The following is a 21,952-nucleotide window of genomic DNA, read 5'->3' on the forward strand; positions in this document are numbered from 1 at the left end:
GAATTTCAGGTAAAATAAAATTTAACAAGGTATATTCATTAAATTTATTCTACGCATACCAAAATGGCAATAGACTCAGACTCAGACTACATACGTAAGTAGAGCAAGACACGTCGCGATGTCAAAATTGTCGGTAAGCTTTGTCATATTCCACCTCCACTTGAAAAAGTAATTAGAGGAAAGGTAAATGAAAAGAAATCAAATCCACTTAAGCATTTCCATGTAGGAATAAACTCTCAGCCGCAATCGCAGGCACAATGGAATTGTGCTTAAGTACTTCTTAAATATTTAACGCACGTGCGCAGAGTAATCGCATGTATTGTAAATAATGTTGGCTTTGTCACTTTTAAAATTACAGCAAAATAAATTATATTTATTATTGTTGTATTATGTGTACTCACATGCATTTGTTGAAAAGTTCTTATAAGGAAAAAGTGGAGTCGAAATGCAAGTAAAAAAAATCAAACCAAATTAATCAACAAAAACCCGGAGAAGTTCATTCCCATTAAAAGCATTTCATTCACATTTACCAACCCTGCCTGCCCTGCCCAGTTGCTTCAACGACATGAACCCTGAATTCGTTCGAAATTGAAACTCTCTCTGCTTAAGCTTTGTTTTACTTAAACTGCAATTTGGTAAAAGATTCTTAATGCATAGGAGGAATACTTTTGAAAATTCTATAAGAAAATTTAAAATTTTTCTTTAAATAGTTTATGAACACCGGATGAGGAAGTTACATTTATTACGTAGAATTCAGTTGCGTTTGTAATATCAATTTAAGCTCCCTCAGTGATATTATTGTAGATAAAAAGAAATAGAAAATAATAAATAAAATAAATAATAATAAAAGATAAAAGATGGAAGGTGTGATCAAAAAGTATCGGGAATTCTTAATGTTTTAAAAAAAGTATTTATTTTACCTTTAACGGGCTGCTTTTGGTATTATGCGGTTATGCCAACAAGGTTCAGCTGGTTGCTGCTTCAAATCATCTATTGTTTGTTAAATATCATTTTAAAAGTGGGTAAGATGTCACGTCTGGATAATAGAATAGTCACGGTGTTACAAACATTACACTATTACACTATTCGTATTCTAACGAACTGTTATATGAGCAGGTAACAAATTTATGGAACAAATTTGTAAAAGTCGTTTGCAAGACCCATTGACATTCTTATTTCTTTATCATCCATCCTAAAAGTAGTTTCTATATAGTAACATTATCATTAATAATATCTTGACTTTCATAAAAATGTTCAAATCATTCAGAAACTCGTACTATTCTATATTAATATTTTTAATATTTTGAATGCTTCGCTAAAAGCATTCGTCTGCTTAGAAGCAGACGAGACTTCCAGTCACATTCTCTATGACTGCCCAGCCATGATCTGGGCCAGGAGGAGGTCCTTGGTCGAAGACTACTCTCCTCTTCTGACATTAGGCCAGAATACCAACGGTTGATATTCTGGCTTTCATTCGGAAGATTCCGCTCTGTTGGGAGCTGGTACCCTGTTTTTTTCTAATCTATTCTATATGTCGTTTTTGTTTCAACACAAACTGTTTGGTCTGACATTTTATCACACAAAAAATCGCTAAATACATTATAGTATTCGATAGAACTTTCAATTTGTTGACTCTGTTCAAAAGTAAACTAAAAGTTTATTTATAGTAAGAGAAGAAAACTCAATCTAAGACAATTTAAAAAAATTCTTATTTACAATTACTTAACACCATTCTACGTTTGTTTAACAAGACAATAATACTTCATTACTTACCTAGACCATTAATATAAATAAATTTTGAAAAGAAAATACTCATCTCACATCTATAAATTATAATACACTTCGTATATTAGATTATTATAAAGGTGGACATATTAAGTTTGTCAATATTCTTGTAACATAGCAAAGAAATCGATGGACACCATCTAAATTATACATAGAGAATTTGTTTTGGGTATATCCGAGTATTCACCTATCTGTTAGTGCATAAACTAATCTCACAGTTTTGAAATCATTGGAACTGAACCTTTTTCGTAAATATATTTGATTGATTGACTATATCATGTGGCGTCCATATAAAATAATTGGCGAATATAACATTATTTTGTTACGGATACGTATACGTACTGTATATATAGATGCATAGTATTGTAGTAGACTGTCACAATAAATAAATAATTTTATATGACTTACTACGTGAAGGAGCTTAACAATTCTGGAAAGTCAAAGCTTAGCTTTTTCTTGTTTTATTTGATATAATTAAATATAAACAAGATAAATATAAATATAAAATAATAAAATAAAAGTAGAAGTAACTTTAACAATATCTGCAACATTAATATTGGATCAAGATAATATTGGTCAAATGTGCTCCCACCAAATAAAAAACTCAATGGAGCGCAACAGGTTAAACTTAGCGGCTTGAAAAGCAAAATAAAAACAGTGTAGATAAAATTTTTCAAAAGAAGATAAAAAGATACTTTTGGCAATTGCTGTATAAACATTTTGTTGTGAATATTGTTTATATTGCTGTTGCTATTGTTGGATTATAGTTGCTTTTGAATACTTCAAATATGTGTGGTAATTTAGTACTTACACACTTCTGCCAAACACCAGCCAAGCTCAACAATAACAATCTGATATATTGTATAACTTTTAGATACACAACTCAGGTGCTGATGGATATACTTAAAAAACATCTCTGGAAATTTTTTCTATTGTTACAATATTATTTTAATTATTATGTAAGAATTCAAGAGGTGTAATCAGCTAAATTAGGCGATTAGGGTGTGTAGAGTATGGAAGCAATGTTTAAGATAATAAGATATATATGGTGTAACGTATCTGACATGTGACCATTTACTTTACATTTTCTTAATATTGTAAATTAATTTATTAAATTGTTTGCACTTTTAGTACGTCATGTTCAAAATATGGAACTTGTTGCAATAAAAATTGTTAATTTTAAATAATTTGTGGTGAAGATAATTCAAAAATAATGATGCAATGGAATCACAACACAAAATTATTATAATTAAGACGCTTGGTTGTATTTGAAGTAAAAGTGTTTGATGAAATAATTCCTCAGACCTAATTAGTTCATGTATAAAATGTTGATAGGAACAAAAAGGAAACTAAACTATACGTTTTATTTATTGTAATAAATCGTAAAGACCAGTTTTTGAACAGCTATTTAAAAAAATAATATTTGGTTTCATTGTGATAAGTAAATTTTAGTTTAAACATACCTTTAAGTTGAATTAAAGAATGCCTATAGATATATAGTTTAATGTGGTCATTGACTCCCTAAAAAATATAACATATCACCCAGTTGACAATAATATAATGTCATTCATTTTTAGTTATTTGTTAGACAGGAGCAGAAGTGTTGTTTGATGATTGCTTATTTTTGATTATACCCATTTTTAAGGTTCGTAAGCCTATTAGACTGTATACAGTCTTCATACTCTTATAACAAGAGTGTATCTTAATTACAAATATTCACTTGTTGGTCTAGCTTTGGCGGTTATTAATCAAAATATATTTTATTTAATATGTAATTATAACAAAAATATTATTTAAATTTTTTTTTTCACTATAAAAACCATTCTATTCAACTCAAACATAACTTAAATCGACAATAATGCGTTCCACATTTGTCTATCTATCCAAAATTACTTAACAAAACGTGTAATTTTTTTAGGTTAATAAAAGTCTACTTTAGATCCGCCCACTTTAAAAATCACATCCACGGAAATGTTTGCAAAAAATATATTCATTGACAAAAAAAATTGAAGTTAATCCAACTTCTTAAAAATTCACATCAAATACACATCAATAAATCTGACCATTTAAGGCAGGATTGATCAGTTCGATATTTGTTATATTTAACGCTACATTTAATAAAAAATGGTCTTAAAATTGAAAATGATATTCACACTCTGCAGCAAAGGCTTTTCATACTTCATTATCATTATCATCAACAACATAAGCAGCAACTTAATTAATTTAATTAAATTGGTACATTAAAGTTGAAAATGCGCATTAAAAGTCTTAGCCCAATCGAGCGGAACCTGACGTTGTCTACTGTAGTTACTCATACGACCCTATGAGTCGAATTATTTATCGTAGGTGGGTGTGGGGTCCACTTTAAACGCGTATTACAGCCAAGCATATTAACAAATTGTAGCCATGAACTCTGTAAATCAAAACGCTGAACTATCGAATATTGACTTAATTTTTTTTTTTAAATATTTCATATAAAATTAATTACAAGTTAAAATTGACTAAATTGACTAAATTTAACCTTAAAAGTTCAACAACATTTCAAAAATTTGATGCCAACAACAACACAGCAGACAATCATATATGGCTAGAATCACACACCTACTGAGTTACGTAACACGAAGCAGTAAATACTGGCGCATGACACTTTTTTTGCTTTGCGAAGTTGTCGTGAGACCACAGCAGATCAGTCTTGTCAACAACTGAACCTGAACTGAACTGAACCGTGCCCTTATCAAAACAGCACTTGCCCAATTAGTCGCATATGTGAAGTCCTTATTTAGTATAATTACTGCAACTATGTCTCAGACTTTGTGTCGCATGAAACGCAACTGAAATTGCTCTTGCCACGTCAGACGTCACCGTTGTTTATGTACTTCAGTTGGTACATTTATGGTGAAGTATAAATATGCAGAAGATGTTTGACCTTACAACGCCAACTCTCGACTGCCTATTTTCCCAAGTTGTAACTTGATTTTTCACTGTTAATTAGCGAAATGCATAAACGTTAACACGCACTCTACTTTTATCGCATGATGTCTGTGCAACAGAAGTGCATTAACTTCTATACTTCAAGTCGAAAAGATCTTAGCAGGCACTGCAATAGTTTTTGTTCTCATTTTTAATCTGCATATTTCAACAATACTATAGTTACTTACCGCTCAACTATAGTGACAAACGCAATTTTGCATGATGAGTTAAAACGTGCATCTTCCAGTATGTAAAACTACTTTGAAAGAAAAAAATTACCAAACTGCTTTCTGTGCTATTTACACGCAAACTACCAACAATCAGACAAATTCTTTCCACACCACAATAACACGACTTAGACACGGAAATGTTCTTGCACGTATCACACAATGATATCGCTAATAATAATTTCTGCAGTAAAACACACAATTGCTTTCCTAATTCAATTATCCACACTCGGTAATGTACAACTGTGACCAGCATCCAGGAAAAATCTCTATTCTCTTGAATCTTGCAATAATGAGTTTGAAATATCACCTATAATAATATTTCGCAGAAAACAAAACTAAAAATGTATAAAACATTGATTTGCCCAGTAGTAACATATGGCTGCGAGACATGGAGATTAAGTGAAACTGAAGCGAGCAAGATAGTAGTGCTTGAAAGGGAAATACCCAGAAAAATTTTGGCCCCGTGAAAGAAAAGGGGATGTAACACATTAGGCACAACCACGAGCTAGAAAGATGGGTGATAAGATGTGATAAAAATGTGTGATATGAGAGTACCGCTTAAGATTTATTAGAACGAAGTAGGAACCAGCAGAAGAAGAGGGTGACCAAGAAAACGATGGAAAGACAGTGGTGTACAGTAGAACTTAGAAGAAAGGAACATAAGAAATTGGAAAAAAAAGCAAAAAGCAGAGAAGAATGGAAGATTGTTGTTAAACAGGCTTCAGTCCTACATGGGTTGTATAGTCACCCATGATGATGATAATTTTGTAGGTACACAACTGAAGAATGACAGAAATATATAAAGCTGAATGAAGAAAGTTTGTTCAGGTACGTCAAGGTACTTAATGAGCTGCCAAACCGTGAAAAAAAGAAGAAAAACTATGTACGAAGTGGTGTTTAAATAGATAACAAAGCCTTCTTGATGTTGCATTATAATTTTTGAATCATATTTATTATCATTAATTGTGTCTTTCCGCTTTAAGGCAGACTCTCTTTCAAAACTTCAATACCGAAACTATACATTTGTCTATTATCCAAAGTAACCTATTATCTCATCCATATATGTATATAGATCTAGATAGTTCAGTCCAGTTGCGAAATGTTAGAGTCATCATCTATTTTCTGTAGCATTTTGACCTCAATATATTTTATGCTTATCACCCATAATTAATTGTGATAAATATAAAACTTAATTCCTTTAACATTTATAATGTCGACACTATCTGTATTCTTCTCTCGTCTAACCTATCTCTCATTAATGGTGATTTTTATAGCAATCACTTTGCTTGAGGCACACTCTGAACCCACCTATACGAGGATATAGTATTATATTGTAAATATCTACTTTTTTACAAGAGTTCCCTATTTCATATTCGAATCCTGGCGATTATTTGCCCTTGAGATAGCCTTATGATATTATGGTTATAAACAATTCCTCTTAAATAATCTCTTCACTACGTCAATTATAAGAAACTACCATATATAATTTCGGACTCAAATTAAGACTTTACGCAGCAAAACGAAAACTCATGTGTTATATTATAGTAACAAATTGGAAAAGTAAACTTTAAATATATTAATTTTTTATTTTTATTATTATTAGGATTATTGTTGTTGTTAATATTATTATTATTGTTATATTGTGAATATATACATTTTGCAACCATTTTTATGTCAACCTATATGTGCCATTATAAGTCTTTTTAGCAAGACTCAGTTCAAGTACATGTACTTTAATTAGGATATTTTTATTTATTTTTGTGTTCTTAGTTGTTATTACTGTTTAGTTGCCGGAAGACATCAATTTCGCAGCCGTCGTCATCATCATTGTCAACGTAACCAGTATGCAACACTGAACGAGTGCACACACTTATTACACTTTGAATAATAGCGCCTGTAGCCTATTAAACATGTCCAATCAACCGGCGACGCGTTGTTCACAAAATTCATATCGAAGTATACGTCCATTCAGTGTTCTCTTATTTGGTAGTCATATGAGTTGATAGACGATGTCTGATCGCAACATTTACAATAACAATTTACAATTAGAAATACCAATTCAATCCAGTCTAGTTTCGGTCAAAACTTTACACTCAACTGGCTTGATTGTTATATTGTGTCGTGTTATATTGTTGTTTTTGTTGTTTTTGTTGGTATTTTTCTATTTTCCTGTAGCACTGAACGTACACTTCGGTGACAAACTATGCATGCGTCGTACAAAGTCCTAAGTTTAGACTTGATTGCCATTACAATTGTCGTCGCTTTCAACACTTGAGTTTATTCTTGTGGTCATGCGGTCGTGCGATCTTTAAGTCAGTAGTTTGGTCTAGGTCTAGCATGACTGCACCAACAACAGCTGGTATCTGCAGCTATGTATGTGTGTATCTGTGTTTCTTTGGCGACATGCTTTAACTGCAGCTGTTGGTATGTTGTTGTTATTTGCCGGAAGCGCAATACGCTTTACTATTATGGCACGTACTTTGTCAAAGGCGTCGTCATTAAATGATTTGATGCGTCACTTTAGGTGTTTTTGTTGTAGTCATTGTTGTTGCAGTTACAGTTGTCATTCTCCAGATTTTTTAGAATTTAATGCAGTTATGTTGGCCAAGGTGTGAGTTGAATTAAAATCTAAGGTGCATTTTCCTTGAAATAACTGAAGTTAGCAGAAAGAATTCTGAATTCATTGTTTAAAATACGTACATACATCGACAAAAAGTTAATCAGTTTTTTAATTTTGAAAACGTTTATATGAAGATTTTCTATAGAATTGCCTTATAAAACTATTTTTCGAATTTAAGTGGGGTTAGCAGACACTTTGCCTATTCTTCTTTTCGTCCTTATTTTCATGCTATTAGTCGTTAGTCGGTTATTTGGCTATTGTTTATTTTTTTGAATATTTGTGAATTAAATTGAGTACTAACTGCATATGTGAATGAAGAGAATAAGTTAATATTAATCTAGTATTAACAAAAATATTGTCTTTTGACTAAGTCTTACTTAGACTAGTTTGGTCGTATAAAAATGAAATTTTATTTTAACTTTTAATCGTTTTTCTTAAGTCAAATCATTTTGGTTGGTTGATTTTTATTCTGGCAGAGCTTCTTTTTCTATTCAAATAGACCATTGGTATTGTTTTCTTACCAAATTTTTTGATATAGTATTCTAAATGTTAAAACTGGTTTGCGTGCTTAATAGAGATTATTTTTGGGAGATCTATATTTAGAATATCCCGTCAGAGTCAACTAATAACTGGCGAACCTACTAAATGGTGCAAGTTATATTTTAATACTATGGTTAAACAGAATAAGAATAGCAGCTCAACAGTCTGTGAAAATTGCAATCTGTTGATATTGTAGGCTTTTTCTATATCATTTTGTAAATATTTTTTCTCCTTAACAAATATTTACAACTACTATCATTTTTTTCAACCGTCTTTTAAAAATAATCCAAGAATAATTTGAAGTCTATTTAAAACAGCTGTTTGGTTTGTTTCAGTCGAAAATTTACTAGAACACGCATTCAACCATCTTATCCTCCTAGCTTTTAGCTTTTAATTGTTGTTTCCGAATTTATTTCTAATGTTGCTTTAATACTGTAACCAACAATCGTCCCAAACTGTTTACATACTTGGCACTCACCTAACTTGTTGATTGCTTCATCTTAACGCCCATGCAAACTCCGTATGTTTGCTTGCAATATTCAGTGTCCACCAACTGCAGCCGCCATATCCGATGCAAAAATATTTTTACTATTGCGTGTTGCCGATGTTGCTGCAACTTGAGTAAAATAAAATGAAAAACAATCAAAAAGAGCCACTTGACACCGGTTCCACTCGGTGCGTGCTATTCATCCTAAGTCAACATATTGCGTCCAGCACTGGTTCGAAAGCGACCAGATTCGCGAATGCGTGAGTTGTTTGCAGTTTTCTATTTTCCACACATTATAATTAATTATTTTTTTCTCCAAAAAAAATATTCAAGTGAGAAATTTATGAATGAATACAATTTGTTATACAAGTTGATATATACAAATAAAAAAATATATAAACAAACAAAGCTATTTGTGTAACCTGGTCATAAACTAGTCTGCATAAAGAACTATGGCCACGCATTTCCGGCTTAACTGTATTTTATTTAAATTGATTTAATTATGTTATTTTATTTATTAAAAATTTTTCTTAATTTTTCTTTTTTTTCCACTTGCAGAGGTAAATTTGCAGCAGTGCGTCGCGCGGTACACAGAAATTCCGGTGTACATTTTGCGGCAAAGTTTCTGAAACGTCGCCGGCGCGCACAATCCTCAGACAAGGAAATCAAGCATGAAATCGCTGTGTTGATGTTGTGCGATGGCGCTGATAACATTGTCAAATTAAATGCTGTACACGAGACCCGTTCAGACACAGCGCTACTATTGGAATTGTAAGTAAAAATTTTTGAAATTTAATTACTATTAAATATTTATAACAGCAACATATTGTATTTGTAATCTACACCTTCAGAAGAGCCACTGTTTTTGTTTTTTAACCAACTCTTCATCAATATCAAACTACTTCCCTACCCTTTATGTATTATTCTGTTAATATCTACGATTGTCAACAATTTGACTTGGTTCCCATCATACCTATGTAAAAAAGTTGATCTTTACCTGATTGATCTACTATTGTTCTTCCTTAATAATAATAAGAGCATATATACATTTGTCATCTAAATTGTTGAAACCAATCATGAAATGGATGCAGTATTTACTGACTTCGATAGCGAAATCAGGCTTACACTGAGTATTTGCCACTTTGTCATTCAAATCGATTTAACCTCTCAAAAAGTTTTGGGAACGCCTACATCTGTATTTATACAGATAGTGATATAGGTTTTAAGATATGGTCGTCTTGAAGAGTTTCAGTTGTTGTAATATGAATATTGAAAAAGTAAAATAATTTTTTAATTAGATATGCAGTTATGTATGAATTGTATTAATAAAGTAATACACGAGCTTATAAAAAACAAAAATTTGTTTTATAAAAAACAAATCTTCGATTGTCTCATAGATAAGAAGTTTAAACATCGCTAGTGGTAGAACATTTCTGCAAACTATCAAGCAAAGGAACTGATTCATTCTTTGATCTATAAAGGTGAATTATTATTCTTTATGAAACAGGTTTCTTCTGTACGTTATTAAAGCTGGACAGTCACAAAGAATGTGCATGGTCGTTTCCTCCTCTTCGAGGCATAATCTGCATTACGAGTTAGCAGATAATCGTAGTTTATGAAGATGATATTTCACACCATAATGACCTGTAATGAAACCCGTTATCAACCTTAAATTACATTTTGAGAATTTAAGAATGTCGTTGTAGGATTACGGTGTTATCAGTGCTTTGCTTTGTCTAGTCTTGAAAAGTTACCCAGCACTCCAGCCAGATATGATTTTCCATTTCATTGATAATCTGTTTTGTACTGGCCCAGCTTATTCCACAAAAGGGTTGTGGGCATGTAAAAGCAGTTTTTGGTGCAGTTCTGGTTAGCTCATCAGCTCTTTCATTTCCCAAAACTCCCCTGTGGCCCGGAACCCAGTAAAGGCTTACCTTATTCCAAGCTATAAGTGATTACAGAAGCTCATAACACTCTAGGACCTGTTTTGATTTGAAAGTCCAAGAAGAAAGAGCTTTAAGAGCAAGCGGTGGCCTTTATTCTATTATTGATATATCACTATTTTTTACTTTCTGGTGTTCAAGTCGAACACCAAAACCTGACTAAACGTTGTAATATGCATATGTGCATAGAAACCAAAAGCTCTTGATTGTTTTATTATCATATCATAGATGATATGCCCATATCAAAGATGATAAGTTATTTAGAATAAAAAGAATTCATGTAAAATAGATGACTAGAAGAGATTTAGATTTGTGTTATCAATAAAATTTTGTTGTTAAGTATTAGAAATCAAATGTAGAAGATGTAATGATTATTGGCTTTTGAATACTAGAATAGAAAAACATCTTAATAAATTTAGCTCTAGTCTCCGCAACGACATATATTAGGCCTATTTATGTAACATATGTGTATATATATTAGAATATATACTTAAAATATATTATACTAATATCTAATATATAAAGTTTAACAAATTTCAATATTATGATATATTCATGAAAAAACTAAAAGGCATCCTTTTCATTTTTAGAGCGACTGGTGGTGAATTACAAACCTTTTTGGACAACGAGGAGTGCCTCAGTGAGGCTCAAGCACGCATTTGTATGCGCGAAGTACTTAAAGCGCTTCAGTTTTTACACAAACGTTCAATTGCACACTTAGACCTGAAGCCCCAAAATATTTTACTCACCGGTGAACGCATCGAAGGTGAGTTTTCCGTAACATTATTTATTTCAAAAAATTAAACAATATACATTTCTTTTTTAGACGGTTTGAAGTTATGCGATTTCGGTATTTCACGTGTTGTTGCTGAAGGCACAAATGTACGTGAGATTGTTGGCACACCAGATTATGTCGCCCCAGAAGTTTTACAATATGAACCACTTTCACTGCTGACCGACATTTGGTCAGTGGGCGTGTTAGCATATGTGCTGCTATCGGGCTTTTCTCCATTTGGCGGTGAAACGAAACAGGAAACATTTTTAAATATATCACAATGTTCGCTGACATTTCCGGATAAACTATTTGGTGGCGTGTCCGGAGCAGCAATTGATTTCATACGCCGTTCATTGCGAATCAAGCCAAAGTAAGTTTTAAGCAACAACAAAATATAAGTAGTATTCACGATTTTGAGTGAGCTCAGTAACTTATCCCAACTGTAGCAAACTTGTCTTTAGAAACGAACCTAACCTATAACATTATTATTTTGATCTTTTACGGTCTCGATTAATGAGTACTATAATATAATATAGTATAGTAGCATAAGTATAAAGCAAAGACAAGCCGCTTTGCATTTATGTTTTCATTCATTATTACCGTACTCGGAACACGAAATTATAAAGATCACGATAATAAAGTAATAGAATAAATTTAGTTTTAAGTGCGAGTCTGCGTTTGATTTCACTTAAACCGCTTATCACAAAAATACGTATACAAAAATCTCACCTAATATTCTTTTTTAGTGATCGCATGACAGCTGCAGGATGTCTCGAGCACATTTGGTTAAAGGACGAATGCTCCATCGATAGACAATTGTTCAGCAATATATCGAAAAAATCTACCACAGATGCAAGCGTCGACCTCGATATTGACTTAGAAGTTGATGAAGACGAAGAGGAGGAGGAGGAGGATGAAGATGAAGAAGACGTTGAAGATGATGTTGAAAACATTGATGACGAGGATGATATTTCGACAGAGGAAAACAATGTTAGCATTAATGGTATTAACAATTTAGGGTCGTCCGATACGGAAATACTAGTAGACCAACGGCAGGTTATCAGCAACAGTAAAATGCACAAAAATAGTAACGGTAGCAATACAAATGGCATTAGCTATATACATGCAAATGGCACTAACGTTAACCATTGTGAAACGAACTTAAATGGTTCAACGAAAACTTCGACTGCAATTCTAACCGTGCCAGCTACACGTGCTACAACCATACCACTGTGCAGCATGCAGCAAGCACAACATCAGCAACAACAGTTACATATCGCTCGTCGTCATTCTTCAGACTCAAATAAAGAGAATACTTTTCTGGCCACAAAGAAAATAATACCGGCGAACCTCATAAATGGTAGCAGTAAATCACCCACAACCACTACAACAGCAACAATAATTATTGAATCATCTGATAAGCCTCCATCATTGCCAACAACAACAAACTCAACTGTAGTCACTACAATTACACTGCCAAATGGAAGCAGCAAAACCGATAAAAATGGTCAAGCACAATGTTTATTCCCGGATGCACCAACAACACCTAAAGTCATACGAAAAGCGCCAACGGCAGATACGTCACCAACATCAGTTAAAGCTTTAGTAAAAAAGTTTCAACTTGAAGGTAACAACTGTACTGAAAAGCCAACACTTCATTTAAAAGAGGCGCAAGTTAATCATTACCATCAAGCACAACAACAACAGCAACAACCACAGCCGCACCAACATATAAATGGCATCAGCACTGCAAAATCAACAACAACAACAACTACGCCAACATTAAACGGTAAAGCGACTGGCAACACAAATTGTTTCAACACTCCCGATAAACCTATAGCACATGAGCATAAAAAATCATATAGTCATTCAATTAGCAACAGCAGCAATGGTCACAGCAGCACTAATCATATGAATAACGTTTATAATCGTCGCTTATCAGAACCCATAACCGGTGTGCATAAAAAACTACCAGCATCACCCATAAGTTCAGCAACGTCTTCATCGCCAATAGCATCAGCGACAGCTGTTGCCAGTTACAAATCAACTTGTGTTTTCGATCTCACATGTAGTGGTAGCAACAGCAACAGTAGCACAAGCAACACAACGCCTACCGGATGCAGGCATTCGGGGGCAATCACCACCAACGGCAACAGCAATTCCACGACAGCCACTGCAAATGGTAACAGCAGCAATGCAGCAACAGCGCTATTACTGACCAATCATCAACACCAATTGCATCACCACCAAGTACACCACCATCACCATCATCATCATCATGTTACCAAGAGTGCCGCAAACAATTTAAGCTTAGATCAAGGTATCATCTGTTAGCTAAGGGCCAGCAGGGCGCGAAGGAATGCCAAAAGTTTCTTTCATCGTTTTCTGTGTTGCATGTAGTATTGTGCTGATGTGTAAGCGTTGTCCCGAAAAATGCTGCTGACGAAGAATAACAATTTAATTAAATTGTAAATTACTGCATGCAATAAGGAAGCCAATAAGTAGCTATGGACAAGTTTCAAATGCTTTTATTAGTTTAATAGTGAGCTGGAGATTTTTTTTAATGTTCACAGTTTTAATTTTGTTTATTTTAATTATATTCAATTAAAGTTGGAAATTGCTTGTTACTTATTAATGTTTTTTATAATTTTCTATTAGTGATTTAAAAATATAAAAGGCCATGCAGTTAAGCCTAAATCAGCAGAAAATAACCATCTTCATCAATAAAGCAATTCACACGCTTACACACACACACACAACGACGATTATAGTTTTAGTGTAAATTTATATAATTTTTTTTATTTATTAAGAATAAATGAATTAACAAATTGTCACTCCTGCTCCTACATACATATGTATAAATATATATATATACATATATATGATATAGATCATTTCCCTAAATTGTCTTTATCCGACAGTTGTCAATTCATAATATTACAATTTTTTTTATTTGTTTTTTAATTATGTTATTATTTTTATTTATAATTCTGTGTGAATGTTTTCTTCTTCACGTTTCTATTTTGAAATATATATTAAAATTACTATTAAATATTAAACTATGTATTAAGTTTGAAATATTTTGAACTAATTTTCACCTATAAAGAGTAGCTGAAATAATTCTTCTTTAAAAGTCTTTTAAGAGAAATTGTTAAAACAATTTAAAAGAATTAATATAATATTATATTGAATATAAGAGAGAAGTCCTTATGAAAGCTTTTCTATTATTTGTCGTATTTTAAGTTATATTTGTTTAGAGAAATGTGGATTTATTATAATTACTTTATTCAGAGCAGTAATAAATTAAAATTGAACTAATAGTGTATGAAACTCGGCGTTCGCTTGGTTTGCATACGTTGATCTAGATCCGATGTTGAGTAAAGCGAGCTAAATTTCTTATGAAACGCCGTTTTGCTTCTTAATTTCTAGTTAAATACGAGAATATTTTTCTTAATAAATAAATTATATCATTTTATTTACTTTTAGTATAAAAAATAAAAAATTACATTTAAAAAAAAATAAATTTAATGTGGATTTTGTTTATAGAAATAAAAATTATGAAATTATTAATTTTAATTTAATAAAAAATTACTTATAAAACTTTAATTATGATTTTTATTTATTTAATATTTTAATTTGTCAAAGAATTTATTCATTCATACAAAAATTTATTCATTTCAAATAACTCAAAATAAAACATTTAGGACTAATTTTACAATGCGCACTTACATTTACGTTAAAAAGCTCTTAAATATTCCATATTAGACACTAAAATGTCATTTTTATATTCAAAGAAATGTCACTTTGGAGTTAAATCAACACTTGAGCTTGCACTGTAAAATTGGACCTTAGAATAGGTTCCACATTCATTCATTACTGCAAGAGTGTACAGGTATCTATTGACAATATTTGTATTAGTAAGTAACTATAAAAAAACAATTAAAAACTTTTAAATTTTAAGTTGATTTTTTTAATAATTAATTGATATAATTTTATAAAGTAAAAAAAACTTGTATAAATGTTAGCTTAGGTAAATATCGTTTAGCTTTTAATGAAAATTTATAAGGTTACTTCGCGGAATATGCTGGTTAGCGATATATTAATTATGTCGCTGGAGTTTGGTTCTTGAAGTACAGCTTGTATAAGGAATTTGTTTTGATATTTTATATTAATTTATATGATTTTATTGAATTTTTCCTTTTAGTAAATTCTTTCTATTTTCAAATATGAATCTAAATAAGTATTGCTTCATTGACATGATTTTCTAAATCATTTTAAAAATAAACGGTTATTCATTTCGTGGTCCTATTTCAGCCACATATATGTCAAGCATAACTCTCATAAACGGCATCGTATGTTTAGTTTAAGGTTTGCCATTTTACAATATGGTTGAATAACAACCGCTGAACATGTAAAGCTTGTAAAAATACATTACAAAAGTAGTCACGATTTTTCAGTAAAAAAAAAAAATTATTGGTTATTATTATTATTATTATTGACTATTGGTCTGAAGATGTGACAAGCCAGTACTTTTGTAAAAGTGACGAAGGTGTAGTGAAAATCATCGAACCTAATAATTGCATTAAATTGATTGCAATTTTTTTTCTAGCTTGAAATTATAGACATAGATAAGAAAGATCTGTAGTTTTAAAAGACATTGTGTGCCACAATTCACACAATGCGTCTTATGCTATATTAAGGCACATGTAAGTTGATCACCAAGATCATGTTATTTGTCAACATTAAACATTTCCTTGTAGTATTACACATATCATCGTGTTATATATATAAAATCCCAGAACTATCAATGCTATAAAAAAGAACAGTTAAAAAGTTATGTCCGAGGTATTGCCAAGTATATCAGCACATATTGCTGTGCTGATAAGTCATTAAAAATTACTTCAAAATCACCCAATACTGTAAAATGTTCTGTGGAGGACATTGGAATGCTCTATTTTACATCTAATGGCAAGGTCTAAACGATATATCTAGATCTCAATTACAAGTGTGTATTATTTATGTTTACTTTCGGAACCACAAAATGGATAACCCTTTACTGTAGAGATTAAGTCCTTAATTTGAAAAACTTGAATATTATATACAAACTTAGGATAGATTGATTAATTATTTAAAATCAATTATCGTAAAACAATTGTTAGACTTCAATTTGATAGTTAATTATATATATTAGAAAGTATATGTGTAAGATATTAAAGCTTAAGAGCAACCTATGACATAAATGTATTATATATGTTATTTTTCCAAAGTAGAGACCAAAATATTTATAACTCTTTTTCTGTTTAATTTGGTCTCGAGTCCAAATCAATTAATAAAATCTTTAAAAATTATTTTATTATTTCAACACTTAAAATAAAAGATATATATATATATAGAAGCGTTACGTAACTATAAATATGCATTAAAACATATTAAATAATAAAATAATTGAATTCATATATCATAAATAAAATCTTACATTAAACATATCAATCAATTCATGATAATATTTGCTAAAGAAATTCTAGGTTAAACTTCTACAAAACCAACGATTTTATGGTTTCATGTTATCATCTACTATTCTCCGATCTGAGAATGTAACTAAGAATAGTTGGAAAAATTTCAAAGCGGAAATAATTTAATAAAATATTTAAATAATTGTTTTTATTGTGGAAACTTTTTAAATTAATTTGATGTGAAAAATAAATAACGAAATAATAAATTAATTAATTTATTACTTTATTAATTAGAAAAGGTTTTTCTTTAATTAAATTTTATATTGTGAAGATAAATTATCTTAATTCTAAAACGTAAAATAAATTTTTGAAATTATATATTATGCTATACATGATATTGAAATACAGAGTATGAGATATATAGTAAAGTTTAAATTGTTATATATGTGGAAAAATTTTATGAAAAAATCTATAAAAAAGTTTTCAAATGATAATGTGTTTGAAAATAAAAAAAAAATTGTTTTTGTGTGTTGTTGAAGTAAAGAAATTTAATTGAAAGTTATTAAAAGTAAGGACATAATCATACATATATAAATATATGATATATATCATATTTTGAAGGTTAAATATATATATATCCAAAAAAGTTTCTTGACTTGCCAATTTTTAAAATGTATTTCATTTAATACGTTATATGTATGGATACACAAATTCTTTTCGTATAGAATGTACTACATATAATAGGTGCTAATACTTGTCTATGTTTTTTTCCTAAATTAATTTTTTTGTTTATATATGTGTACAGTTTTTTTAAGTTTTATTAATATTTTTTGCATAATAAAAATATTTTAATAAAATTAATTACTAATAGAAGGCGGCGAGTATGTTCTTACACATATAAAAATATCTAAATAATTCCTTTTTCAATCATATCTGAAAGTTATGAAAATTTAGTGTTATAATAACCATTAAACTATAACAATTCTATCTTTATAAGACTTTTCTGAATATGAAAGCAAAAATATAGAAATTTCTATGTTTTCAATTAAAGTTAAAAGCTTAGTTCAGTTTACACAAGCCAATTTAAAATTTTTATAACTTTATTCCCTAACTTAATACCACCACCGACTACTAACCCATCATTCGTTTATTTTTAATATAAGATTGTCATAATTTTTTCTCATTGCTATTTCATTTATATATTTTAAATGTTCATCAATCATAAATATCTTTTATATAAATTAATACAATATAATGTTTGTAAAATTTAATAATTAATTTAATGATAATGAATTTAAATTAAAAATTTATAAATAATTTTAGTGAGCTTATTAGTTATGTTAATTTAATAAATAAATTATATTAATCAGTAATTTTTAGAGTTTTTATTATCAATGCTCTGTAAGAGCTGTTAATTACATAAGTAGCGGACATGACATTAAGACAATCATGCAATTTGTAGACACTGCCTTCAAGAGCAATACGAGCTGACAGTCCAACTCTAAATGTTTGAGAACAGATATCCATTCACTTTAAAATCTTGCAGATCTATTTTTCATTAAAGTTAACTATTGCAATGGATACAGCATTCACAAATTATGAGTCATAACTATACATAACAGTAATAAATAAAAAACAAATAAATCCACTCCTTACATATATCCACTCCTTACACATATACAAGGAATGACTGAGAATTTTGAAATGCAGAATTTTTGAACAATTGAAAATGGACTATAATAGAACAAAAATACATCGATCGGTTTGTAACATGATTTTGAAATATATGATAAGACGCAGTAGTATTTTCAAATTTATAGAGCCGACTTTTATTATTATTGAAGCTCTTTAAAGTCTAATGTAAGCTTTACTGGTGAACTAATAACCTGCAACGAGAGTGTTGAGCGGTACTTGGTCGTAACTGTTGATGAGTAGCATTGAATCGTTATTTAAACACATATTATACATTTAAACTATTGTAAATTAATGGAATAGTAGGCTCCCGACGAGCGAAGCGCTGCGAGTATGGTGAATATGTTGTGCGACAAAGCGTGCTTAATCGAACAGAAAACATCTAACACTTCAAAAAGTTACCAAAATGTCTCCCGATAAGAATTTTTCAAAAAGAAACAGGGTTAGGCACTCCCGGCCTAGTATTGTCCTCGTATCCCAAATCAAATTCGGACAGCGACAAGAATGACCAGATGTCTTATCTGCTTGCAAGCTGAGCCGATAATTTGTTTCTTTAGACACATCAATCTATGGTCAGGTCACCCAGGTCGTTTCTTTATTTTTGTTTTCTTCATAGCTTTCTCGATCAGAGACTTAATTATAGAGAAATTTATTTCATAAATAGGCTCCGGTTTGTAGAATATAAGGCTGATCCAGTCCCTTTCTAATTTTCTGCGGGTTATTTTTTAACTATTAAAGCTAAATTAAAATATATCAAATATTCTTATGTTGTGAATGAATCTATACTATAGTATGCTTTGATAATATTTTATAAGTCAATCGATTGCCAAAAATTTTAAGTAAATCATGGAAGGAAAATGAAATAGTTTCATGCTTATTTTTTTACTTTGGTAAAAACAGATTTTAGTATGAAATTATCTGTACAGCCAGTTGGAAAATCTGATGAAATATCAATTGATATTTTAGCAGAAAACAAAATTTTACAATTGAAACAAAAAATTTTTGCAGAGTGCGGTGAAGGTTTTGAAACTGAAAATCAACGTTTAGTCTACGCAGGAATTATATTACAAGAGCAGCGTACCCTTGAATCCTATCATCTACAGGATGCATCATTTATTGTGGCTATGCGCTCCAGCGACTTCAGATGTGAAGACGCCAGAGACTAAACAGACACAACAAGAAAAACTAACAACAACACTGGTGCCAAACGATGTGCTTAAGAAGTCGCTCTCAGCCAAAAATAAACAACAACTAAAAACAGTTTGGAAGTCATCTTTTAAATAGATTAATAAGCGTAAAATGTCAATTCAACTTCAAATCATTTCGATTCGAATCATTTGGATTTAATATGAATTTATTTGGATAAGTTAATATGAGTGGATGCTAAGATTCAAAATATCTGAACAATTCTTTAGAAAGATGAAGGATGAAGGATGAAGGTGACAGAAAACCAAAAATAAATTACAATTCTCTACTAAACTTGGATTAAATGAACATTCAATCATTTAATAGATGGTTTTTAAAATCACAATGAAATAATAAACTACAACAAATTTTGCAATATCAACACGATTTATTTTTATTCGTTTAAATTTAATATCGATTATATATTAAGCAAAATAAATAATTTTTATCGTTGTAATAAAAATTATTTAAGTCAATAAATATCATATACACTTGTAAACAAAACAAAGTAATAATTATTATTATATTGCGTACAAGCACATTCTTAATCTATACAATAAATAAATAAATCATTTGTAAATATACAATATAATATAAATAAATAAATAAATATAAATAATAATAATAATTAAAATAAGCACATCTTATGCTCTACTGAATAAATAATTTAATTTACAACTAAGTTTTAATTCATAAAAAATGTTATTGTAAAAATTGAGTTTTAACTACACACATATTTTAAAGGTTAAAAATAAAAATCTATATTCGTTTTACTCTCTTGTCCGCTCAAATAAGTTACGTATGCTACTGATCACAAATTCTTTATCTTTTTTTTTATAATTATTTATATAATAGTAGTAAACACCAAGGGAATATAAATACAGCTTTAAGCTTAAAACTTATGCATTACATAGCCTAAATTACTATTTTAAAATCCTTAATATAAATTTGGAATACTTTCGGAATGCACTCTTATCCACTTTCAGTTTTAAAATAATTGATAAATTTATTCAAAATTATTTTTTTATACTACACATATATATTAAATAATTACACTAAATTTTTAGAGCTTTAATAAAGAGCAATTTAATTTAATTTAAAGATCAAATGTGCACAATAAAAGTTATTGCTTCAAGAAAGGCATATCCTACATAATAACAGCTGAGATTGATACTCCCGATTGAAAGTAGGGGGCAGTGGGAAAAACTTTCAACTTTTACAGAAATAATGGAATTTTAAATAGTCTTCATTGGCAGTCAAAAAGACTCAGATGGTTGACGGATTTGAGATAATGGACTATGAAACGCCAACTCTCCTCTTTTAGTCATGAACTTAGAAATAACTAAAATCTTAATATTATTTTAATTATGATAAACAAATTTAAAAAAAAATTGGTTTTAATATATCGAAGAAAAAATTCTATTGTTTAATTTAAAAATAGATAGAAGTCTTTGTAAAATCAAAATGCTTGAAAAGAAAGCATTTCTTCTTTGTCCTAGTAAAATTTAATTCTTTATGGCTATGTTTATATCTATATAGTTAAGTTATAAGGTTGTTATAGTAAAGTTTACTTTTAAATATGTAAAATAAAATTAAGGAACCATAGCTAAATAAGATAGAGCTTGTAAATATTATACGCAAGTATCTGTATTACGAAACTAATGAATAATGGAAGAAAATATATCTATCTTTTTTTCCCCTTTTGTTTTAAATTTAACAAAATTTAAATAGACAAGTGCAAATGCATACAATGATATCAACCTAAAAGCTAAGAGTTCTTTAAATATTTTTGGTTTATTAAATAATGTGACCCACTTATTTTAACAGGTTTTTATCATTGTTTTTTAGTGCGTTAAAGATAAATAATAACTGTAAATGTAAAAATTCTTGCAAAGTTTGTTCTAGATCAGAACATAAGTCCAGCGTATTCTCAATATTACTTTACTTACTGACTAAAATTGTGTGCAAGTCGGTTAAAATAGCATTTTATAAATAAAAATAAATAACAAATAATTCCATAATTTCATAATTAAAATATCACTATTGATACTAAGCTTATGCATAATCGTAACCCTAATAGAGACAAACATAAAATCATCTATTCAATACCAAATGTGTTTGTCTCTTCGACAGCTAAAAGAAGTTTCTCGTATAGCAATTCCGGCGTAGGATAGGGTGGCAAGTCTAAACGATTGAAGCATGTATGCGCCCGAGGTAACGAGTTTGGTTTGCCCCATTTTTCGATACAAAAACGTCGTGGTCCAGTCGAGCC

General features: G+C 30.1%; 1 protein-coding gene across 1 annotated transcript; it reads left to right on the top strand.

The window, feature by feature from the left end:
- Positions 1-9,179: 9,179 nt before the first annotated feature.
- On the top strand, positions 9,180-13,940 carry LOC119667211 (death-associated protein kinase related-like; the record flags this gene model as incomplete). Its single annotated transcript, XM_038076501.1, has 4 exons — positions 9,180-9,403; positions 11,166-11,341; positions 11,402-11,720; positions 12,097-13,940. Coding segments are annotated over 4 exons (2,307 nt in total), but the record flags the coding sequence as incomplete, so codon positions are not given.
- Positions 13,941-21,952: the final 8,012 nt, after the last annotated feature.

This window comes from Teleopsis dalmanni, chromosome 1 (genome assembly GCF_002237135.1).
Source record: "Teleopsis dalmanni isolate 2A chromosome 1, ASM223713v2, whole genome shotgun sequence".
In the NCBI taxonomy this organism is placed as follows: domain Eukaryota; kingdom Metazoa; phylum Arthropoda; class Insecta; order Diptera; family Diopsidae; genus Teleopsis; species Teleopsis dalmanni.